The sequence below is a fragment of the Mus caroli genome, unplaced genomic scaffold (genome assembly GCF_978045245.1).
Source record: "Mus caroli unplaced genomic scaffold, Mus_caroli_1 scaffold_2, whole genome shotgun sequence".
In the NCBI taxonomy this organism is placed as follows: domain Eukaryota; kingdom Metazoa; phylum Chordata; class Mammalia; order Rodentia; family Muridae; genus Mus; species Mus caroli.
In genome coordinates, this window is record NW_028227257.1 from 154,033,921 (window position 1) to 154,054,254 (window position 20,334).

Genomic DNA, 20,334 nt, shown 5'->3' on the forward strand with positions numbered 1-20,334 from the left:
CGCGCGGCGGAGGCGGGGCCTGTTCGTGAAGGGCGGTGCGCCGGCGCCAGGCTCCTCGAGCGTGGCGGGCGGGGCCTGGAGCGTGAGGGCGCGCGGCAGGCGGGGCGGGGCGCGGCGGGAGGCGCGGTCCCTTTAAGGCTTGGCCTACGTGGCAGCCGCTAGAGCAGCCGCGGCTCAGCGAGGCCGGCCGCCCGGTACTTCCTGTGGAGGCCGCAGTAGGCGCGAGCGCCCAGGACCTGCCAGCTGAGCCTTCCGCCGCCGCCATGGGACAGAACGACCTGATGGGCACGGCCGAGGACTTCGCCGACCAGGTGCGGCCTGCCCCACAGCCCGCTGGCCGTCACGGCCCCACGGACGTCCGTCCTCGCCGTCCTGCCTAGCTCTACGGAGAAATCCGAGGGGAGGCTGGGCGGGGGTGGGGGGTGGCGGTCAGGGAGGCTCCCGGGGCCCGCGGTGCTGCTCTGTGCCCTCTGCCCTCTGAACCGCGGCGGCTCCTTGGGGACCTCCGGGGAAGGGGGTACTCTGTGCGCCCCGTTGCGTGGCCCCTCCGCCCTTGTCCAGGACCGTCCTGGCCCTCCCTCCTTTGCGTGGACTCTGCTCCGGTTGCCCGATCTGGGTCCACGCTGCCGAAGGAGAGGAGCCTGCCCCTTGGCTCGCCTTCCCTAGTGTACAGGTGGCTTGTGAACCGCAGGGAAGGCCTGGGATGAGTCTGGGCCCGAGCTACTAGCTGGGCAGGGTTAGAGCCGGAGAGAGGCGCAGGTAGCACCACTTTTTACAATTAAGTTCGACACGGATGGGGTGGGAGTTGTGTGAGTGTGACGCTTTGACTTCTGAAATTGTCCCGTTAGATCTGCGAAGTATTAATATAACCTGAACTAGCCCTGTAGGCTGAATGGTGCCGGGGCCCACCCGCCAGCCAGTTTTGGTTCACTTAGTGTGTTCGTGGCTGTCGGTGATGCGAGGAGGCATTTTGTGGCCTAGAGTACTCGAAGGTTGGGTGTGTGTGAGCATCTTCAGATGAGCTTCTCTACCCCTCCTTTTGAGGGGTGTCACCTCCCCATGTTCTCCTTCAGTTCTGTTGAACCATTTTCCTGTGAGCTGATCTTAAAGGCATTTCTACCCCTTTTGGAAAAGTTTCTAATGTCACGATTTTGCATTAAATACATAATTTTAAAATTGTATCTGTCACAAAGACATAAACGTTCTCAAGGACCAAGGTCTTCCTCTTGAGATGGGTTTCGTTGACATAATTCTCAGTGACCCAGTTTTATCTTCCTGAGTAGCAGCTCTCTAAGAAGATGGCTTCATAGCCAAGACAAGTTTGTGAGCCGCTCACCTCAGGATCTTCAGCTGGAAAACCCACCATTTTGCAAGTGGATTTCACAACCCAGATCAGATGAAATATCTCCAAGAAGCTGCCAACTATCTAATGATAGATTTCAACTGGAGGAAGAGTTCATCTTTTATGAAGTCCTCCGTGTACTTTGTTTTGATTTAAATGAAAGAAGCCAAATCTTGGGACTGGACAGGCTTTTGTGGGGAATACAGTATCCACTCCCACTAAGTAACTGGTTTGGGCTCCTGGACTTGCCAGTGTCCACCACCCAGGAGGAAACCCTGGGTCTCCTACTGCTTGGTGTCCAGGGCATCTCAGGTCTGGAGTCAGATTTCAGCTACACATCAGTGGAAAGATGCCCTTACTGTAGACGGCCTGCTGCTTAAAACCAAAATTCCCAATGAAGGTTCCTTCTTAAGGGATTAGCCTCAGAGTCCACCTGGAAGTTAGCAGAGGATACCACAGGAGCTTCTGAGATGTGACTCCTGCTCTTCTGATCCAGTGCTAGGCATCAGGGAGCCTTCCAGTGGCCTCAGTGTGGCCAGTCCTGGGAGCTTTTGTGTTGGATGTTCAGCTGCACCCTTGAAAACAAATTTGTCAATGAGGAAGGTGCTGACAGTCCAACTTTCTAAGTGAAAGGATCAAAGTGTTAGAAAGTGGAGTGTTACTCTAAGGTGTTGTCAGATAGTGTCACAGATCCATGTCTTTAGAAAACAAAAGTAGAACTGAGTTTGCAAATCAGATTTGCCTGGAAAGTTGGGCTTCTCATATGAGACCTGGAAAAGTGTTTTTGATGGTGATGAGAACACTGAGCTGTTAACTGGACACCTACCTTCCTGTGAGGCTGACCATCAAGGCTCCATCTTCCCAGGGCTACAGAGAAGTTTGTCATGATCTGCACAGTCCTGGGCTTGTTACCCAGATCCAGCATTCCCCCCATGTTGGTGCTGTTGGATAGATCCTGCTGGGATCCTGCTGGCAGGTTCCAGTGAGCTACATCTCTGACCTGGCATCAAGCTTCATGCCCTTGGGCAGTCAAGGATGAGGTCCTTTTGCTCCCAGGAACCCAGGCTCTGAAGAAAGTGCTGATATACAGGAAGTAGACCTTCAGAAGCCATCAGAAACCAAGTGGGAAAGAGCCAGGAACTCAAAGTCATGCCTATGTCCTGTGGCTGCTACTTAATTCAAGCTAAACAGATTGCAGAGTAGCTTCCAAGTGAATTCACATCAGGAACCAGGAACATTAGGGCTTAATGGATTCTGCCTGATGGCTGTTACCAGGGTGACAGGAAGGCTGCAGGGGGCCTTACTTTGGTGTGATGTCCTGGCAGAACTACAGGCAGTGGTGGTGCAAGACTTTTAGCACTTGCGAGGCAGGTGTATTTCTGAGTTCGAGGCCAGCCTGGTCTAGAGTAAGTTCCAGGACAGCCAGGCCACACAGAACAATATTGTTTGGAAAAACCAAGAGAAAAGAAGAGTGGCAGAAGTAGACCCAGGAGTGTTGAGGCCTTTGTGGAAGTAGTGCCAGAGTGGGCTTGATGTGGCCTGGGTAGGGCCTGTTGTCCTGGGGCCCTGAGCCTTCCCCTCTTCAGTGCTTTGTCATCTTGTACCTCTACCTTAAGGATTGGGAAGCTGACTCACTTCTCTGCTTGCTAGTCTTGACTGGAGGTTGGACAGTGCCCCCTTCTGGAAAAGTGAGGTAGAGACACTGGAGATTGGTTAGTATCTGTACGATGAGGGCTAGTCCTCACAGACTGTGGCTTCTATTCAGTACTTGAGTTTTAGAAAAGGAAGGGTAGTCTTGCAGGTCTTACACCCATGATGCATTGGAGATGTATCCAAGGTGTTTGATATATACTTACTGAGGGTTCTAGAGTCAGATTAGCCACCACACTGTTGAGCAGACCCTGCCTGCCTGTTGCTGCTCTCAATTCCTGAGCTGTGGGTCTTTGAACAGGGTCCACCAGTCAGGAAATCTAACCTGCCATTTTCTTAGACTAAGCTACCATGGATCCATTTTTGTCCTGAACACAAAGAGGTGGTTGGTATTTCTGCTCTGCATGTTGGCAGTAGCATTCCTTGTGTGATCCTTACTTGTTTCATGGGTGCTATCTAAGGACAGATAGGATTATATCCTAAATCCCCTCAGTCCTTGCAGATGATAACCCTTTGAGATAGACTTGAGCCTTCCTCATTCTGCCCACATGTATGTCTGTGTACCTCTTGCATACCTGATGCCCAGAGATGCCAGAAGAGGGCATCAGATCCCAGGAATTGGAGTTCCAGATGATTGTGAGCTAACATATGGGTCCTGGGAACCAAACTTGGGTCCTCTGAGCTCTTCACTGCTGAGCCATTTCTTTAGCCCCTCTTCTCATTTCTTACACTACTGGGATGCTTCACTGCCTATCATGAGAAGCGTGGTTTTGGTTTTTTTTTTGTTTTGTTTTGTTTTTTTGAGACAGGGTTTCTCTGTATAGCCCTGGCTGTCCTGGAACTCACTCTGTAGACCAGGCTAGCTTCGAACTCAGAAATCCACCTGCCTCTGCCTTCCGCCCGGCTGAGAAGCCTGTTTTTCAATGGCTTGACTTGACTGACTTTTCCACAAGCTTTCCTCAGTAGCATCCACCACTGGTTTTTCCAGGCTCTGCAATGAGAACCATGGTTATGGAATTTCTTGGTATTCACGGCCAGCATGAGCCAGGTTATGGGCAGTGGCCTGCAAGCACAGAGGGGATGTGGCTGTAGGAACCCTTTTCAGTGGCGTGATGTGAGCCAGGAGCTGTGACCAAGATGCTTGTGAAGGATTTGTCGTTGTTGTTAAACTTGGCTTTTTTCCTGTGTTGAGATGCCCATCAAAGGCTGTTGACTGGTGCCCTGTGCCCACTTGATAGATACTTGTCTTTGGAAGACAGAGCCCAGCAGATGTGCTTAGTGCAGTATATACTGTACTGCATCAGTCTTGCAGCCTTGCTGGTGTGGAAGGGAGGGAGGTGTGACTTGTCTCTCCCTCCATTACTGTTTTCTACTCTTTAATCCTCTTGACCCAGACACTCCAATTAAGAGTAGCAGACTTGTCGGGATGTTTTAACTACATCTAGTGGATTGTGCTAGGTTGTGTTGGTAGCAATTGAGCATCTGTGGTAAGGTTCTTTGAAGGAGGAGCAGACTGCAGCAAGGCTGGGCAGGTTTGTTCATCCAGTGGGTGAAGCCTCAGTGTAATTGTGTTGGGGAACAGTTCTCATTTGGAAGCAAGTCAGAACATCTCCAGCGTCTGTGGCTGCCTGACAGTCCACACCCTCCTGTGGTCTACACTACTTAGTTTGGGTACTTGACAATATGAGGGCCATTTCTTGGGAGTGCTCTGAGATCCATGGTGGTGTTCTTTACTCTCATAGATTATTGGTGATTACATCACTGCTGGCTATTTCTAGGACATTAGGACCATGAAGTAGAAACGGGGATGGTGAGTGGTGTCACTTGTTCCCCCAGCTAACAGAATGTTTTAGTATGTGTATTCTCTACCAGGGCCCTAAAACTTAAGCATATTTGGACCTCCTTTCCTTTTGTGTTTATTGTGCTGCTAAACATGGTCTTGAAATATTAGGTTCAAGTGAACTTCCTGCCTCAGCCTCCCAAGAAGCTGACATCACAAGCATTGTGTCATCATGCCTATTTTTCTTGTTTTCTTTTTATATTACAGATTTCTTTTGACTCTGCAAGTTAGGAAGGACTCTTAGCAGCCAGTAATTGCATGGTCTTTACTTGTTGGAGGGTAGCAACCTCTCCCACCCCTAAAAGTAACTGGATCACCATGCCTTGAGCCCATTGCTGGCTGGGGTTAGACAAGGACGGACAGGATGAAGACATGTGGCCTGAGTGCCTGTGCTCTGACTTCAGAGCTGCTGGCTAGTCTCTGTGATGATGTCAGTGTGGCTTCTGCCATCTCTCCAGTAGGGCTGAGTAAGCACATGCAGATACACACCAGGGCCACAGGCTGTGTGTCTGAAGGATTTGGGCTTCAGCGTTATGACTTTCTGTTCCCTGCCCCAGATTGAGCCTTTCTGCAGTGCCGACCAAGCCAAGCCTGGACACCCTCCGTGGGATGCCCAGTGCTCTGCAGCTGAGATGGTAGCTTTAGCAGTGTCTTGGGCTTTGAAGTAGCTCTGTAACGTGCTGAGAGTTTGGGCATACCCCTTATGTACATCCTCACCTAGTCCAACAGGAGGTTTAGTCAGCCTTGGGAAGGCCTGCACAGCTCATGTTCTCCCCGCTGCCCTGGTGGGGTCAGACTCTGCACTTTAGACTCTTCTTGACACGTCAGTCCATGGGCAGCTCTTTGTTCTTTCTTCTAGGCCTCCATGATATCTTTCACCTTGCCGCTCAGCTCTTAAGGGTGGTATGAGAAAAGTATGGAGTCCACCTGCATGGCATTTGCACCTAGCTTCAGTAGGGTGTGCTGGTCTAATGAGCCCATCAACTGCCATCTGCACAGGGACAGAAGGGAGCCGTGGATGTACAGAACTGTCCTTTGCTGGCGATTGGCACACTTGAGTTTCACTGCAGTCATTGTTGGTCTCTCATATTTGGCAGTTTTTACCTTGCTTTAGATCATACAGACTGTGAGAACATCTCAGTGCTTTCTTTCCAGCCCATAGCACAGCTGTTTGTCTGTACCACAGTTATCCCATAGGACATTAAACTTTCCAGAAAGATTTTGATGGGGTGGGAAAGGGTAGAAAAATAGAGGGATTTATTTTGCTGCCACAGTTGGAAATGCTGCTGTGGCATCTCAAAGGTAGGGGTTCGGGGTGTTCTGCTGATGCTCTCCACCAGTGCTGAGGATGGTTCTGGATGGGAGGGGGCTGAGGTGTGAGAATCCCTAGACTGGAGATATCCTGAGAGCCCATCAGATGGTTTCTGTGTCTCCCACTTGTTAGTGTGCCTCACATTTGTCATAGGAACTGTGTGTCTTGCGGTATTTCTCCTTTGATAGCTTTGGAGGGTGGAGCAAAGCTGGTAGATAGTATTAGACAGTGCCTTATGGTCCTGTGCCAGATGTGTGTGACGCTGTCTTTGTCTCTGGGACTAAGTGTTGATCATTATGTGTCTAGACTTACGATGGGAGCATCTAAAGCAGGTGTTGATTCCTGCCTGCAGTCTGCCCTGGCAAGGCACTGGACCTGCTGAGGGCCTCTCTGTCTTCCAGAGAGCTGGCTTGTCTCCTCTGACCTGTTGTCATGATGAGGTTGAAGCCACCTCACCAGTGTGTTCTGTGGTCCTACAGTTCCTTCGAGTCACCAAGCAGTACCTGCCTCATGTGGCGCGCCTCTGCCTGATCAGCACCTTCCTGGAGGATGGCATCCGCATGTGGTTCCAGTGGAGTGAGCAGCGTGACTATATCGACACCACCTGGAGCTGTGGCTACCTGTTGGCCTCATCCTTTGTGTTCCTCAACCTGCTGGGACAGTTGAGTAAGTGGCTCTCTAGCCTCTCTAGTATACTTCTGGAGCATCCTGTTCCCTTGAATGATACTCCCCATTCATTGTTGTTGGCCATTGAGAAGCTATGTGTAAACTTGAGGTCTGGGTACCCCTTCCTGGGCTGAAGGCTGATGTGACAAACTTAAGAGCTTCTCAGCTGAGATTACAGCTCTGGGCGTTGAAATATGCCAGCCATGGTTTGGTTCTGAGCTTTTGGGTGGATGGTCCATACTCAGCTCCCTTGCACGCATTTCTTTAAACTTGCTCTAGAGATTGGACAGAAGGCTGCTGTGGTGACTCACACCTTTAACGACAGCATTTGGGAGGTAGAGGCAGGTAGAGGTTTTCTTTTTGAGTTCAAGACCAACTTGGCCTATATAATAAAAGAAGTTCCAGGGCAGCTGGGTCTATATAGTGAGACTGTCTATAAACGAACAAAAAAGAAGTTGGACACAGTCTTTGCTTCTAAATGCAAGAGGAGATGCTAGAGCCTGGGCAGTTAAGTCAGTCAGATGGTATCTGGAAAGGACAAAAGTTTCAGTCAGCACAGAACCAGGGCTCACATTTGGGCTCACATTGGTTTTCTGACAACATATCATCTGGTGACAGCTTACTTGCTCTCTCTCTCTCTCTCTCTCTTTCTCTCTTTCTCTCTTTCTCTCTTTCTCTCTTTCTTTCCTTTCTTTCCTTTTCTTTCTTTCTTTCTTTCTTTCTTTCTTTCTTTCTTTCTTTCTTTCTTTCTCTCTCTCTCTCTCTCTCTCTCTCTTTTTGGAGACAGGGTTTCTCTGTGTAGTCCTGGCTGTCCTGGAACTCATTCTGTAGACCAGGCTAGCCTCAAACTCAGAAATCCACTTGCCTCTGCCTCCCAAGTGCTGAGATTAAAGGTGTGTGCCACCACCACCCAACCTGGTGACAGTTTTCTTGCCCTTGCATGTTAGGAGGTGAGAAAGGACTTGTACTTTCAAGCATTGTTGGGTGTGCTCCGTAGTGGAGCAGTCAGCCCCACACTTGTAGTCACTGGCACAAGGAGCTGTAGCTCTCCACAGCAGAGTATGGTCTGGACTAGTGTTCTTCAGAAGCTGGGCAGGCTTCAGGGCACAGGGCCCCCTGCCGTTAAAGCTCTGGGAAGGTGCTTTGCTTGGGGTGCAGAGCTCAGCAGCATTGGAATAAAGGTGTTTTGTTGTCTTGGACACATAGTAGCCCCTAATTCTGTCCTCTTTCTAGCTGGCTGTGTTTTGGTGCTGAGCAGGAACTTCGTGCAGTATGCCTGCTTTGGGCTGTTTGGAATCATCGCACTGCAGGTATACAGTCACTTAGTGGTTCTCACTTTGGGTACAAGGGGTATGGGGTAGGTCTCACTTTGCTTTGCTTTGGTGGAGCTATGTATTGGGTCCAGCATCTTACCCCTTCAGCCTCCTGTGTATCTGGCTGTCTAGAGCTATTTCTCTTTTTGGAGAAGTGGCCACTCTTCTTTCCTACGTAGGGTTTAGGAGCAGATGGCCCCAAGCAGGAGCCATGGGTACTGAGCCGTCAGTCCCTTTTCCCTGAACTTCCTAGGCAGAGGTGTAGGCCATGGCTGTGTGTGAGCCGGGAGTCCTGGCATTTGACAAATAAGAATGTCTACTTCCTCAGCATGGCAGAGTTAAGGAGAGTGATCTGCACTGGTGGCCTTGCCCTTGCTTTGTGCTCCAGGACATCACAGCACAACTCTGATAGTCAGACAGGCCTAGTGGGCACACTGCTCTGTTCGGCATACTGAGCCAAGTGGTCCTACTGATCTGGCCTCTGTGTCTCAAATAGTTTTGTGTATCTTATGTTCTTACCTGTTTGAACAGTCTGTCTCATGCTGTTGTGATATCCATAGATATTGATGTGAAATGCTGATTCATTTTTTTCTCTGTTCCTTTAGACAATTGCCTATAGCATTTTGTGGGACTTGAAGTTTCTCATGAGGTAGGTGCATTTTGGGTGGTAACAATAAAGTCCTTGGCCCTCTCCTGTGCACCTGTTGGCGAGTGCTACCCTCTGAGAAGCAGGGTTCTGAGGGCACAGCAGAGTATTCCCCCTCAGCTGGAATCTTGGCTTAATAGCGAGGGGTCCTGTCTTCTGGCCCTGTATTACATGGGTGTGTGGACTGAGGGTCTGAGTGGAAGTGGGCAGAGACCAGGGCTTGGTTCCGTGTACATCCAAGGAGCCTCCTGTTGGTTCAATTTGAGGTTGGTCCTTTGTACTCAGCTTGGTCTGGTCCCATTGAATGGTGGTTTGTTTTGGAGAAAGGCAAGGGTGGGCCTCAGTTGAGGACGGACACCTGGTGATTGTAGCTGACGTTTCTGTTCCTCAGGAACCTGGCTTTAGGAGGAGGTTTGCTGCTGCTCTTGGCAGAATCCCGCTCAGAAGGGAAGAGCATGTTTGCTGGTGTCCCAACCATGCGTGAGAGCTCCCCCAAGCAGTACATGCAGCTTGGAGGAAGGGTCCTGCTGGTCCTGATGTTCATGACCCTCCTTCACTTAGATACCAGCTTCTTTTCTGTGAGTACCCAAACCATGTGCTACCTGTTGGCATAGCTGTGGCTCAGCACAGCCTGAGGAGACAAGCTCATGCTTATAAATGAGAGGCCAGTGCCCTCTCTGCAGACTTCTCACTTTTCTTCTTCAGAGTTCAATTCACACTGTGGGCCAGTACATTCTGGTGTTTGTTTGTTTTTTCGAGACAGGGTTTCTCTGTATAGCCCTGGCTGTCCTGGCACTCATTTTGTAGACCAGGCTGGCCTCGAACTCAGTCAGAAATCCACCTGCCTCTGCCTCCCAAGTGCTGGGATTAAAGGCGTGCGCCACCACCGCCCGGTACATTCTGATTTTTATATATCACATGGAGAAGCAGAGCTGGCAAACAGGCATTGTTGGGAAGCATACCCAGCATGAGTAGGTAGGTGGGTGCAGATGAACTGAGCTCATTATGGGATAGAGACCTACCAGGATAGCACCGCAGCTGTTACTAATCTCCCACAGATCTTTTACACTGAAATACAGTGTTGGGAGGCTGAGAGGTGGCTCACTGGCGAAGAGTGATTTCTCTGCAGTCATGGGGAGGGACCATACATCAAACTTAAGCATGAGAGTAACTTGTCAGCCATCCAGTAAATGCCTGTAAAATGGCCTTTGAGAGGAGCAGAGGCAGGAGGATTATTTGGATTGCTGCTTCCATCCTACCTGAGATGAGCTCTAGTTTCAGAAGAGATCCTACTTCAAAAAGGACTATCTGGAGAGTGATAAGAGGCTATCCAGTACTCTGTTCTGGCCTCCGCCCTCCCACACAAACACAAACTTATTTACTCATTTTTATTTTTTTATTGTGGGTTGGCCAGATGTGGCAAAGACCTGTGCCCAGGAGGCATGATAAGATTTTAAATTCAAGGTCAGTCTGAGTTACATAGACCCTGAGAAGCCATCTTTGATTTTCTGGCCAGAGAACTTTTTACCTGTTTTCACATTTTCCCTTGTTATGAATTCAGTCTTTGCACCCTTGTTTCACTATTAGCAGTCAGAATCCAAAGTAGCTACATGTCAACCTGAATGCTTTGCTGCTGATAAGTTTCTTCTGCCAGATAGATGTTCTGTATTCTGCAAGGTCCCAGGGTATGGACTCAGTGAAGACGAGGCCACTGCAGCTTTCTTCCTTTTTTTCTTTTTTCTTTCTTTTTCAAGACCTTGGCTGTACTGGAACTCAGTCTATAGACCAGGCTGGTCTTGAACTCAGAGTTTGAGATTAAAAGCATGTGCTAGGCTGGCCTTCATTGCAGTTTTCTAACAAGAATGGCCTTTGTTCTGCTTTATAAATCCCTAACTCATGTTTACTGTTTATACTGTAACAGGATGGTGGCCAGGACCACTAAACACCACTAGTGAAGTCCCTGTCTTTCCTTCTCAGCTCTTCCCAGAGTGGCCTTCACTGCTCCACTCCTGACAATGCTTCTCTAGATGCCTCAGAGTCTGACAATTATTCCATTCTAGTCAGGTGCTTCTTTAGCAATAGACACAATTTTAAAAATTATTTTTATGTGCATTGTTGTTTTGCCTGTATGTATATGTGAGGGTGTCAATCAGATCTTGGAGTTACAGTTGTGAGCTGCCATATGGGTGCTCAGATTCGAACCTGGGTCCTCTAGAAAGAACAGTCAGTGCTCTTAACTACCAAGCCATCTCTCCAATGCAGTCATACTTCTTGATTCTTGACATCAGTTTTCTTAGCTCATGTTCTGTTGCTGTAACTGAACACCCCAGAAGGGTAAATACATAGAATGATACTTTACTCAGCTGATGCTTCCGGAGGCAGGGAATCCCAAGGTCAAGAGGTCACATCTGGTGGGTCTTGTGGTAAGGACTCTGTAGATTACCAAGAGAACACTCGGTATCCCATGGTGAGTCTGGGAAGCAAGCTTCCTTTTATGGGCTAGTCACTCATCAAAGTTTTACCTGGCAAACACCACTGATAGGATTTAGGGGATTTTTCCAACATATGGCATTCGGGAGAGTGCATGTAAGGCCATAGCACTTTTAATACAGAACTCTTTGTAAGTCCAATATTCTGTATTGTTTTAGGGTTTGTGTGTTCCAGCTCTCACTAAGTCCTGGTTATGTGAGCCTGGCTCAGATACAAGTGTGCCCAGTGTTTGACCTTTAGTCTGAATGTCATTTCTTTTTGAATCTGTGCAGATCATCCAGAACATTGTGGGCACAGCTCTGATGATCTTAGTAGCCATTGGTTTTAAAACCAAGCTAGCAGCTTTGACTCTCGTCGTCTGGCTGTTTGCCATCAACGTGTATTTCAACGCCTTCTGGACAATCCCGGTATATAAACCCATGCATGACTTCCTGAAATACGACTTCTTCCAGACCATGTCAGTGATTGGAGGCCTGCTCCTTGTGGTGGCTCTTGGCCCAGGGGGTGTCTCCATGGATGAGAAGAAGAAAGAGTGGTAACATACAGATCCCTCCCCTCCCGGCTGAGGCACAAGGCCCTGGACTGGTTCAGGGCAGAGTCAACAAGCTGCCAGCGTTTATGTGTCCTTTCCCCTTCCCCTCCCTTGGTAAAGGCACAGATGTTTTGAGAACTTTATTTGCAGACACCTGAAAATTGGAGATAAAATCTTTGGAAATAGTCTGGAGTCTGACTGTCCAGGGCTGGCGAGCTGGATGGTCACTCCTTAGCCAAGGCTTGGAGGAGACAGCGTGCTGGGCTGTGGCCTCATTCCTCCTGTCTCTGAGTTCCTTTTGGGGAAGTCGTTCAAAGCAGTTTCCCTTCTTAGTTTTGAGTTTACATCCTTAGCTCAAACTACTAAATGACTTAGGATAGTCCAGCCAAACACCAAACGGTTAAACCTCCAGTTCAGAATTCTACCAGTGGCCCCAGCATTGCTTCTGCCCCTGTATTTTATAGGATCATTGAAGATGTTAGAGAAACCAAGTCAAGAGAACAGTACAGTATTGGAAAGGTGGGTGTTACTGCTGGCCCAAGTCCTTGATGTTAGCTAGCTGGATGCTGTTTACTGGGTGAAAGGTACCTTGGGAGTTTTCCTGGCTCCAAGCAGGGATGGGATGGGGTAAGCAGCAGGAAGTTCTTAGAAAGCTGCTACCCCTCAAGCTTGGTGGTGGAAAGGGCAGGAGAGCAGGCTGCTCACAGGATGGTCCACACAACCACCATGGAACCAGCCTGGGGAACAGCGATGCCATGGGGCCCAGAAGTGAGGAGTCCCAGTACTCAAGACACCCAGGCTCAACCCAGTTACCTCACACTTGACCTTCTCAGAGCAAGGCCTGAACTTCACAGGTTGTGGTCCCCCAACCCCCAGCTTAACTCCCTGTTCCAGGCTGAGCCAACCCCATCAACAGCCCTGATACCACCATTCCCCTGAGGCTGTTGCTTGCTCAGATTTTTGTCAACTTGCTCTGCTGTATGCAGCCAAGATACTTTTTACAATTTGTGATGCCTTACCAATTTGATCTCAGTCCTGTATTTAAAGTTTTCTAACATTGCCTTACACCGTGTTTCTCTTTTTGGGGGAGGGGTGGGGTGTCTAATGCTGTGGTCTTGCTCATCTGCATGGTAGTGCCATGAGGGTAGTTGGGTTCCTCCTGGATCTCTCCCAGGTCTGTTGGAGAGATCAGACAGACTTCGAACCCCTGGAGGGAAGCTGGCAGCTTACCTCACCCTTGGGTACAGAGTCTTGGAGGTCCTCCTTTCTGGCATCAGCTGGGTAGGCAGGACTTTGTTCTCTGAGTCACCTTGGGTCAGTCCCTTGCCTCGCTGGCTCTGCAGGCTGAATTCACCTTCTCAACACCTAGCCCATGTTTTCCTGCAGCCTTAGGCCTGCCTATTCCTCCCAAGTGAGTTCCAGCACTGGCTCAGGCCATGCTGGTTCTTTACCACAGAGCTGCCTCAGTGCACAGCCACTTGCAGTGGCAGCCCCATGACATTCCAGTCTGTGGAGTGGGGCAGACCCTGGGAGGCAAGTGCATGCCGTGCAGCAGAAGCCCTCGTCCCAGGGGTACTTAGCCCTTTGACCAGCCTCCTGTGGGTTCTGCCTGGGATGGGAACCCTCATCCCAAGGGTACTTGGCCCATTGACCAGCCTCCTGTGGGGTGTGCCTGGGACGGGAGAAAACAATGGTATACATATTGGTTTGGCAAAAGTTTTCTGAAGATGCTTTAGCTTTATGTGGGAATAGGTATAAACCTCATTTTTATGCTGTATTTTATATCTTAGTTGTGTTTGAAAATGTTTTGATCTTTGGAAACATCAAAATAAATAATGGCATTTGTGGTATATAGTGTGGTCCTATATGGTGAGCAGCCAGAGCCGGGAGCCTGGCTAGGCTTCGGGATGCTACAGTGAGCTAACAGCAAGAGTCACTCAACACTGCAGAGAAAGCCATGCATGGAGAGGAATCTTCAAGTCCCCGCCACTGCCATCTTCTGAACAGAACCTCTAGGCCCACTCTGGACAACAGCCAATGTCAGGACATCAGTGGCCAGTTCCAAGGACATCCAAAGGCTTTTCTTGCAGGCTTCATCTCCCCAGCTGCTTAAAGGAACTGAAATTCTTGGGCTTGTGATGATGGCTCTTGAACTTCTTGGTCAAGGAGGTGAGCTGCTTCTGTGAAAGCAGAAAATGCTGACCAGGGCCACTGCAGGTTCACAGGGAAGACACTGTGTGTCTAAGGCGGAAGAGCCTTAAGTCTGCTTTCTCAACACTTCTATTGCTGGGTCAGTGTGGGGCCTGGGAGAGGGCAGCACAGGTGACTAGAGACTTTGTCTACCTTGCTCCTCTCTGACAGAATACTCAGTCCTGCCCCATAGAGAGGGAGTGGTGCCCAGCAGCGAAGTTCCTGAGCAGTCAGGACTTACTCCTGCAGACCTTCTAAAGTGGCCTTGGCTTCCATATTTTAGGCTGCTACCCGACAAGTGCACTTGCAGAATTTGCTGAGTAGCCCTACCCTCAGCACTCTGCAGCCCCCACTCACCTTCCTCCCCCTCTTGTGGCCCACTCCGGCCTCTCCCCTCTCTCTAAAGCTCTTCTCTTCTGAATGCTCCGGCTTCTCATCCTGTTGGTCTGTCAGAAAGTCTTCAGGAGTGTCACCGTTCTCAGGCTTGCCTAGTTCTCTCTTTGTGAACAGCTCAGCTGGAAGGAACAAACACTTGGCTGAGCTGCAGTCACAGGTAAAAGCTTCCCTCCCTTTCTTAGGAAAAGTGGTTCACAGCAGGATCACAAGGTACCTAGCAGGAGACAGGGGCAGGGATTGGACTGGGCCTGCTTACGTGGGTATAGGTCTGTCATGCTGTCGTCACTCAAGGCGCCTTCCTCGTCACTGGAAGCTGGCTCCCAGAAACCTGTTCTCTGGCCTGGGAGTTCATCACTGTTCGTCTGGTCCTCCCTCTTCTTCCTCTTGTGTAGAAGGCAGGCAGGGACGTACTCCACACCTTGTTTCTGACACTCTTCATCTAGGAGACTAGCAAGCTCATTACACTGGTACCCTCTTGGTGCACAGCTAAGCTATGGGTTGTGCCACACGGTTCTGTTCCTTTATCCTACCAGATAAGGGTGGGCAGCCAAAGGCTGTGGACCTCAGGGGAAACTGCCTGGCTTCACTTCAACTTGGTTCGGGAATGAGGCTTCAGGGAAGCACTTACTAGGGTCACCACTGCTGTCCTCAGGTACTGAGGAGTCTGAACTACTTGGGTCAGCACCATCTCCACAGGTGAGGGATACCAGCTCTAACCATCATTGCTCATGAGTGACAGTCTAATTGGGACTGGGCATCTGATAGAACTAACTGCTCTGCTATCTCCAATCTTCCCTACTTCATCTTTGACATCTATTTCTAGGACCACCTGTGGTCTCCTCCTGGTGCTCTCAGCAGGCCAGTTAGCTACAGGAACCAGCCTGCCACCCTAAACTGCATTTTGGCTCTGTCTCAGCTCTTTGATACGTCTTTATAATTCTCTCATGAGAATTCCTGTACAGCCCTCCCTGTCAAAATGTAGCAGATGACAAAACTAACAAAGGCACATCCAAACCTTAGCTTGCCACTGGTCAGTGCAGCCCAGGTGCCAACTCTGGAAGCTCCTGCATGTGTGGGGGGATCTGGCTGTGCTGCACCAGCAGACAACAGACAGATTCTTTACCTTCCCACCCTCTGACTGAAGTCTGCCTGTTAGGGCAGGACAGGCAATGCAGTCCCTGAAGCCTCCCACTCATCCCCAGCCTCTGCAAACCCCAACCCTCCATTCTCCTGCTTCATTCCTCCATCCAAGTTACCTAGTCTCAGTCCCTTTCTTACCCTCATCTTCCTGTGGTAGCATGGATGGGAGGTTTTCACCTCCCTCATGCTCAAGCTGGCCCCATCCTCCCTCCCTAACCCCAGGAATCTCTACTCTCAATCACTTGGGATGCCTTACCACCCCTGGCTATACCCAACAATACTGGGGGCTGTCCGCAAATCCCCTTTCCTGCTCAAGCCACCAACCCTTTAGCTGTACCCCTCATGCTCTGGAGCCTACAGGTGCACCAATCCTGCTCCTGAGAACAGTCTTCAAGGCTCTCTTGCAGTATCAGATGACTATGGACCTGTCCTATAACTAGAGTACTGCAGCCTCCGCCTGGGAGCTACCCTAGGATTGTCCCTACTATGGAATATCAGACCTCCACCGCACTCCTTCCCACCTACTACTTTCTGGCTTTGCAGTGGGGAGGTCAGCAGCCACTGCCTTCTCACTGTGCAAGATCAGGCAAGTGCATCCATCAATAAAGGATCAGTGATGGCCAAGGCACCTTTCTGGCTTTTTGGGGGCAGGGCACATGCATCCAAAGGCCTGAGCTTCTGGGGGTGTTGACTTACATTGATGAAGTGCTCTCTGATACCTCCGGCCCTGGGTGTGCCTCAGCACATGTTCTGGGGACTTATTGATGTGCCTCAGGGTGAGTTTGCAGAACAGTTGGTGCCTAAAAGGCAAACAGTTGGGTATGGAGGGGCAGTGCACACCAAGGGCCCAGACTTGTGGGTTCCACCATGGCTGCATGCTGCAAACAAATGATCCATCGGCTGGGATGCTCTGCATTTAGTCTCAGTGTCTGGATTTTTGAAAAAGGCATGGTGGCCTTTAATTCCAGCATTCAGGAGGCAGAGGCAGGCTTTAAGGTCAGCCTGGTCTACATAGTGAGTTCCAGGCCAACCCAGCTACACAGGCTTACAAACAATTCCACTCAGTATCTGGGATCAAGGACCCAGATTGTTATCCAAGAAATTGCAGTTTCACACTGCATGCTTGGCGGTCAGACAGCTCAAGGAGTGGTATATGAGGATATATCAACCACACAACCAAGACAGGATCCCCAAACAGTGAAACTGGCACTGCCCAGCCTGGCTTCAGGGAACTACATGCAAGGGCCACAAGCTCTGTCCTGATAAAAGTGTCACAGTGGGAGGCTCCTACATGCTCAGAACAGGGGGCACAGGCTCTGCTCCTAGGCGCTGGCCGGCCAAACTACGTACCGATTCTTTGTGCTGGGCACAATGTGTGGCTCGAAAGCTGCGTAATCGAAGTTAGAGAAGGCACTTGACAGCCGCTGGTACTTCTTGCCGCGGGTGTAGACCTGGAGCTCCGGCAGACGGCAGGGCAGCTCATGGCCAGTTAGGGAGCAGCGAACCTGCGGATGAGCCTCTGGTCAGAAGGTGGTTCTTGCCAGCTCCGCCCCTTCCCTGCACTGTCCTCCCAGGTCCCACGCTTTCCAGGCACAAAACTCCCGGGTCCCCCCTCCTTTCTGGTCACTGTCGGTCCTCCGAGGTTCCGCTCCTCCCAGATCCCGTTCCTTCCTGGCCCTACTCTTCCGGTCACGGTTCTCTTCTGACCTTGTGGGTGTTGGGCAGTAGTCTCAAGCTGGGGTGCTGGCGCAAGAATGCAAGCACATCAGAGGGTAGTTCGTCCATGATCGGAGATGCCCATCTGACGCCGTAGCCACCACGTGAGGCAGAGCGCCGTCCCGGAAGGAAGCAGATTTCTTGGTCCCGGAAGTGATCAAAGATGGCTGCTGTGATGGCTTTGGCTGTGCTGCCGCGACGGATGACGCGGTGGGCCTACGCGGGACCGGTAAGCGGGAGTTCAGAGAGGATCCTGCTCAAGAAGAGGGATCTGGAGGGCGGGGCCCGGAGTGGAGTGGGGCTGAGGAGGACCCAGCCCAAGAGGACTTAGCCCTGGGTGGAGCGGTGCCAGGGAGGACCCTGCCCAGGAAGACATAGCTCGAAGTTGAGTGGGGCTGGGTTGGACCGTGTCAGGTGCTTGCAGTTCTCTGGATTTAGCCCCTCGGCCTGTCTGGTCCCCGCAGGCCCCGTTCTGCGCTGTCAGGAGGAGCGTCTTTGGGTTTTCTGTCCGCTCAGGTGAGAAGGGCTCAGACCTGGGTGCGGTTGATGCACCTTTCTTTTCAGCCCACAGTGGTTTACTGCGTGCATTGTACTGGGAGAGGGTTGGGCACATGTGCTGTTAATTGCCACCTTTGCCATACATTCTCTGGGGTATAACCGGTCCTCTCGAGGAATTGGCCACCCAGTTCTGTTTGTTTTAGGGCTTCTGACCCCATGCCAGTGTTGTAAAACTTCCTCCAGGGATGGTCTGTAGGCCACGTAGGTGTTGCAGTTCTACTGCTGAAACAGCCGCCGCTAAAGCAGAGGACGACTCTTTTCTCCAGTGGCTCCTGCTTTTAATCCCTGCTACTGCTTTTGGCCTGGGGACTTGGCAGGTGAAGATGGGGGTCGAATTTGGGTTGCTCCGAGGCTTGGACTCCACTGATAGCTTAGCTCATGCTGTTTCTATAGGTCCAACGTCGGAAATGGAAGCTGAAACTTATTGCAGAATTGGAGTCTCGAGTCATGGCTGAGCCCATCCCTCTACCAGCAGAGTGAGTGTGGATAAAGATCCATTCCACTTACAGGGCGGCGGTGAGGCCCTTGCTTCTGTTTGGTGTAATTTGCTGTCCTTTGGCGAGAACCCTGTTTCCCGCTAAACTGCCTGCTGACTGCCTTTATGAAATTGGACACAGAACATAAATAGAAAAGATTTATCTTCGGTGTCAGATTTCCCTTTTCAGGTCTCAGTGGATCCTCCAAAGCGGTGACAGTTCATTGTGGCCCTGGTGGGTGATGGTCTTTAAAGTTTATTGTATTGCCCTCTTGAATTTTAAAGTTTTGTCCTTCAGGGTTGGGAACAAGTGGAGTTTGGACTCACATTTTGTTAATGTATATATACAGTAGCCATACAGAAACCCACACTTTCCTTGAAAACCTGGCTCTGGTTATTACTGGTTATCTTCTATTACCATTTGGCATCAAAGGTTGCTGATCACCCCTATGGAAGACGTAACCTGTCTGATGATCCTCACTGAGCCTTTCTGCTTAAAGGATTGATTCTGACAAGCCTGGCTTACCCACAGCCCTTCCTTTTCTCCTTATAGCCCAATGGAACTGAAAAATTTGGAGTACAGGCCAGTGAAGGTCAGGGGCCACTTTGACCACTCCAAAGAGTTGTACATAATGCCTCGGACCATGGTGGATCCTGTCCGAGAGGCCCGAGATGCTGGCAGACTATCCTCAACTGAAAGTGGGGCCCATGTCGTTACTCCTTTCCATTGCTCTGACTTGGGGTGAGTAGTGCATGGCTGAGCCTGTCAGCTTCCCTCATTGTGCTCAGTCAACCTTAAGACCCTAGGGAATCCGAGAGCCAACACTGCCTGGTAATTTCCAATGGCTCCAACATTAAGCAGCCCTTTTTTTTTAAGATTTTGAGTACACAGTAGCTGTCATCAGACACACCAGAAGAGGGCATCGGATCCCATTACAGATGGTTGTGAGCCACCATGTGGTTGCTGGGAATTGAACTCAGGACCTCTGGAAGAGCAGTCAGTGCTCTTAACTGCTGATCCCATTAAGCGATTTTCTTAGCCAGTTTGAATCACTAAGGCTTAGCAGTGAAGGCTGAATCCACAGAATAAACCACTTATATGCCCAGTAGATAAATGCTGAAGTAACCATTAGTGACATCTGTATTGGAACTCTTCCTCTTTTATTATTGCTCCAGAGTCACCATCCTGGTTAACAGAGGGTTTGTTCCCAGGAAGAAAGTGAATCCTGAGACCAGGCAGAAAGGCCAGGTAAGGCATATGGCTCTTCAGCCCGAGAAATGTAGATAGTCACCTTGCCTCCGTACAGGTAAGTAAAAAGCAACCCTGCCTTCTCTTGTAGGTTCTGGGAGAAGTAGATCTAGTTGGCATAGTGAGGCTCACAGAGAACAGGAAGCCCTTTGTTCCAGAGAACAGCCCAGAAAGGAACCACTGGTATTATCGAGACCTGGAAGCTATGGCCAAGATAACAGGAGCGGACCCCATTTTCATTGATGCAGACTTCCGTATGTTATGCTCAGCCTGCTTCGGGAGAGCATGCACTATTTAGAGGAGAATCTTAGTATGTGGTGTGGAGACTGTTTTTGGTGAAGAATGTGGCTACCTTTTGCTTTTGTCTGAATTCTTCCTGAGGCTAAGGCAAAGAAACATTAATTGCATTGACAAAGTCTCAAAACAGCCCAGCAGAGACTTTCTCTGGTTGCACTTAGGGGTCTGACAGAGTTGACTCCTGTCTCTACAGACAGCACAGCCCCCGGTGGGCCCATCGGAGGACAGACGAGAGTGACTCTGCGCAATGAGCACATGCAGTACATCCTTACCTGGTCAGTCTTGCTGCCTGCTACCCCCTCCACCCCCCCACTGACTGCACAGGCTAATCATCTCTTTCAACCACAGGTATGGACTGTGTGTGGCCACATCATATTTGTGGTTCCAAAAATTTGTACGTCGGACACCCATTGTGTGAAGGAGCCTGTTCCCAACAACCATAAAATAAAGATCTTGCTATGTAAAAGCCATGGCTCAGTCTGAAACCATTTTACAGGGGACAGCACCAATTAGAGCACACAC

At 50.2% G+C, this 20,334-nt stretch overlaps 3 protein-coding genes across 5 annotated transcripts; 2 read left to right on the plus strand and 1 right to left on the minus strand.

The window, feature by feature from the left end:
• Window positions 1-106: 106 nt before the first annotated feature.
• On the plus strand, window positions 107-12,856 carry Surf4 (surfeit 4). Its single transcript, XM_021155528.3, has 6 exons — window positions 107-311; window positions 6,624-6,810; window positions 8,044-8,120; window positions 8,729-8,772; window positions 9,161-9,347; window positions 11,532-12,856. Exons 1-6 carry the CDS (start codon window positions 264-266, stop codon window positions 11,796-11,798), a joined length of 810 nt encoding a protein of 269 aa, XP_021011187.1. The 5' UTR covers window positions 107-263; the 3' UTR covers window positions 11,799-12,856.
• On the minus strand, window positions 11,532-17,347 carry Surf2 (surfeit 2). Its single transcript, XM_021155529.2, has 6 exons — window positions 17,225-17,347; window positions 16,868-17,022; window positions 16,214-16,317; window positions 14,634-14,816; window positions 14,339-14,496; window positions 11,532-13,971 (listed from the first exon to the last, which is right to left on the minus strand). Exons 1-6 carry the CDS (start codon window positions 17,300-17,302, stop codon window positions 13,885-13,887), a joined length of 765 nt encoding a protein of 254 aa, XP_021011188.1. The 5' UTR covers window positions 17,303-17,347; the 3' UTR covers window positions 11,532-13,884.
• Window positions 17,193-20,278, plus strand: Surf1 (SURF1 cytochrome c oxidase assembly factor). 3 transcript variants are annotated; one of them, XM_021155524.3, is made up of 9 exons: window positions 17,193-17,462; window positions 17,698-17,749; window positions 17,975-18,108; window positions 18,185-18,267; window positions 18,820-19,008; window positions 19,443-19,515; window positions 19,607-19,769; window positions 20,006-20,087; window positions 20,161-20,278. In XM_021155524.3, exons 1-9 carry the CDS (start codon window positions 17,397-17,399, stop codon window positions 20,228-20,230), a joined length of 912 nt encoding a protein of 303 aa, XP_021011183.1. In that variant the 5' UTR covers window positions 17,193-17,396; the 3' UTR covers window positions 20,231-20,278. The 3 variants fall into 3 exon arrangements, with proteins under 3 accessions (XP_021011183.1, XP_021011185.1, XP_021011184.1); XM_021155526.3 differs by having other exon boundaries at window positions 17,250-17,462; window positions 17,955-18,108; XM_021155525.3 differs by having other exon boundaries at window positions 17,323-17,462; window positions 17,935-18,108.
• Window positions 20,279-20,334: the final 56 nt, after the last annotated feature.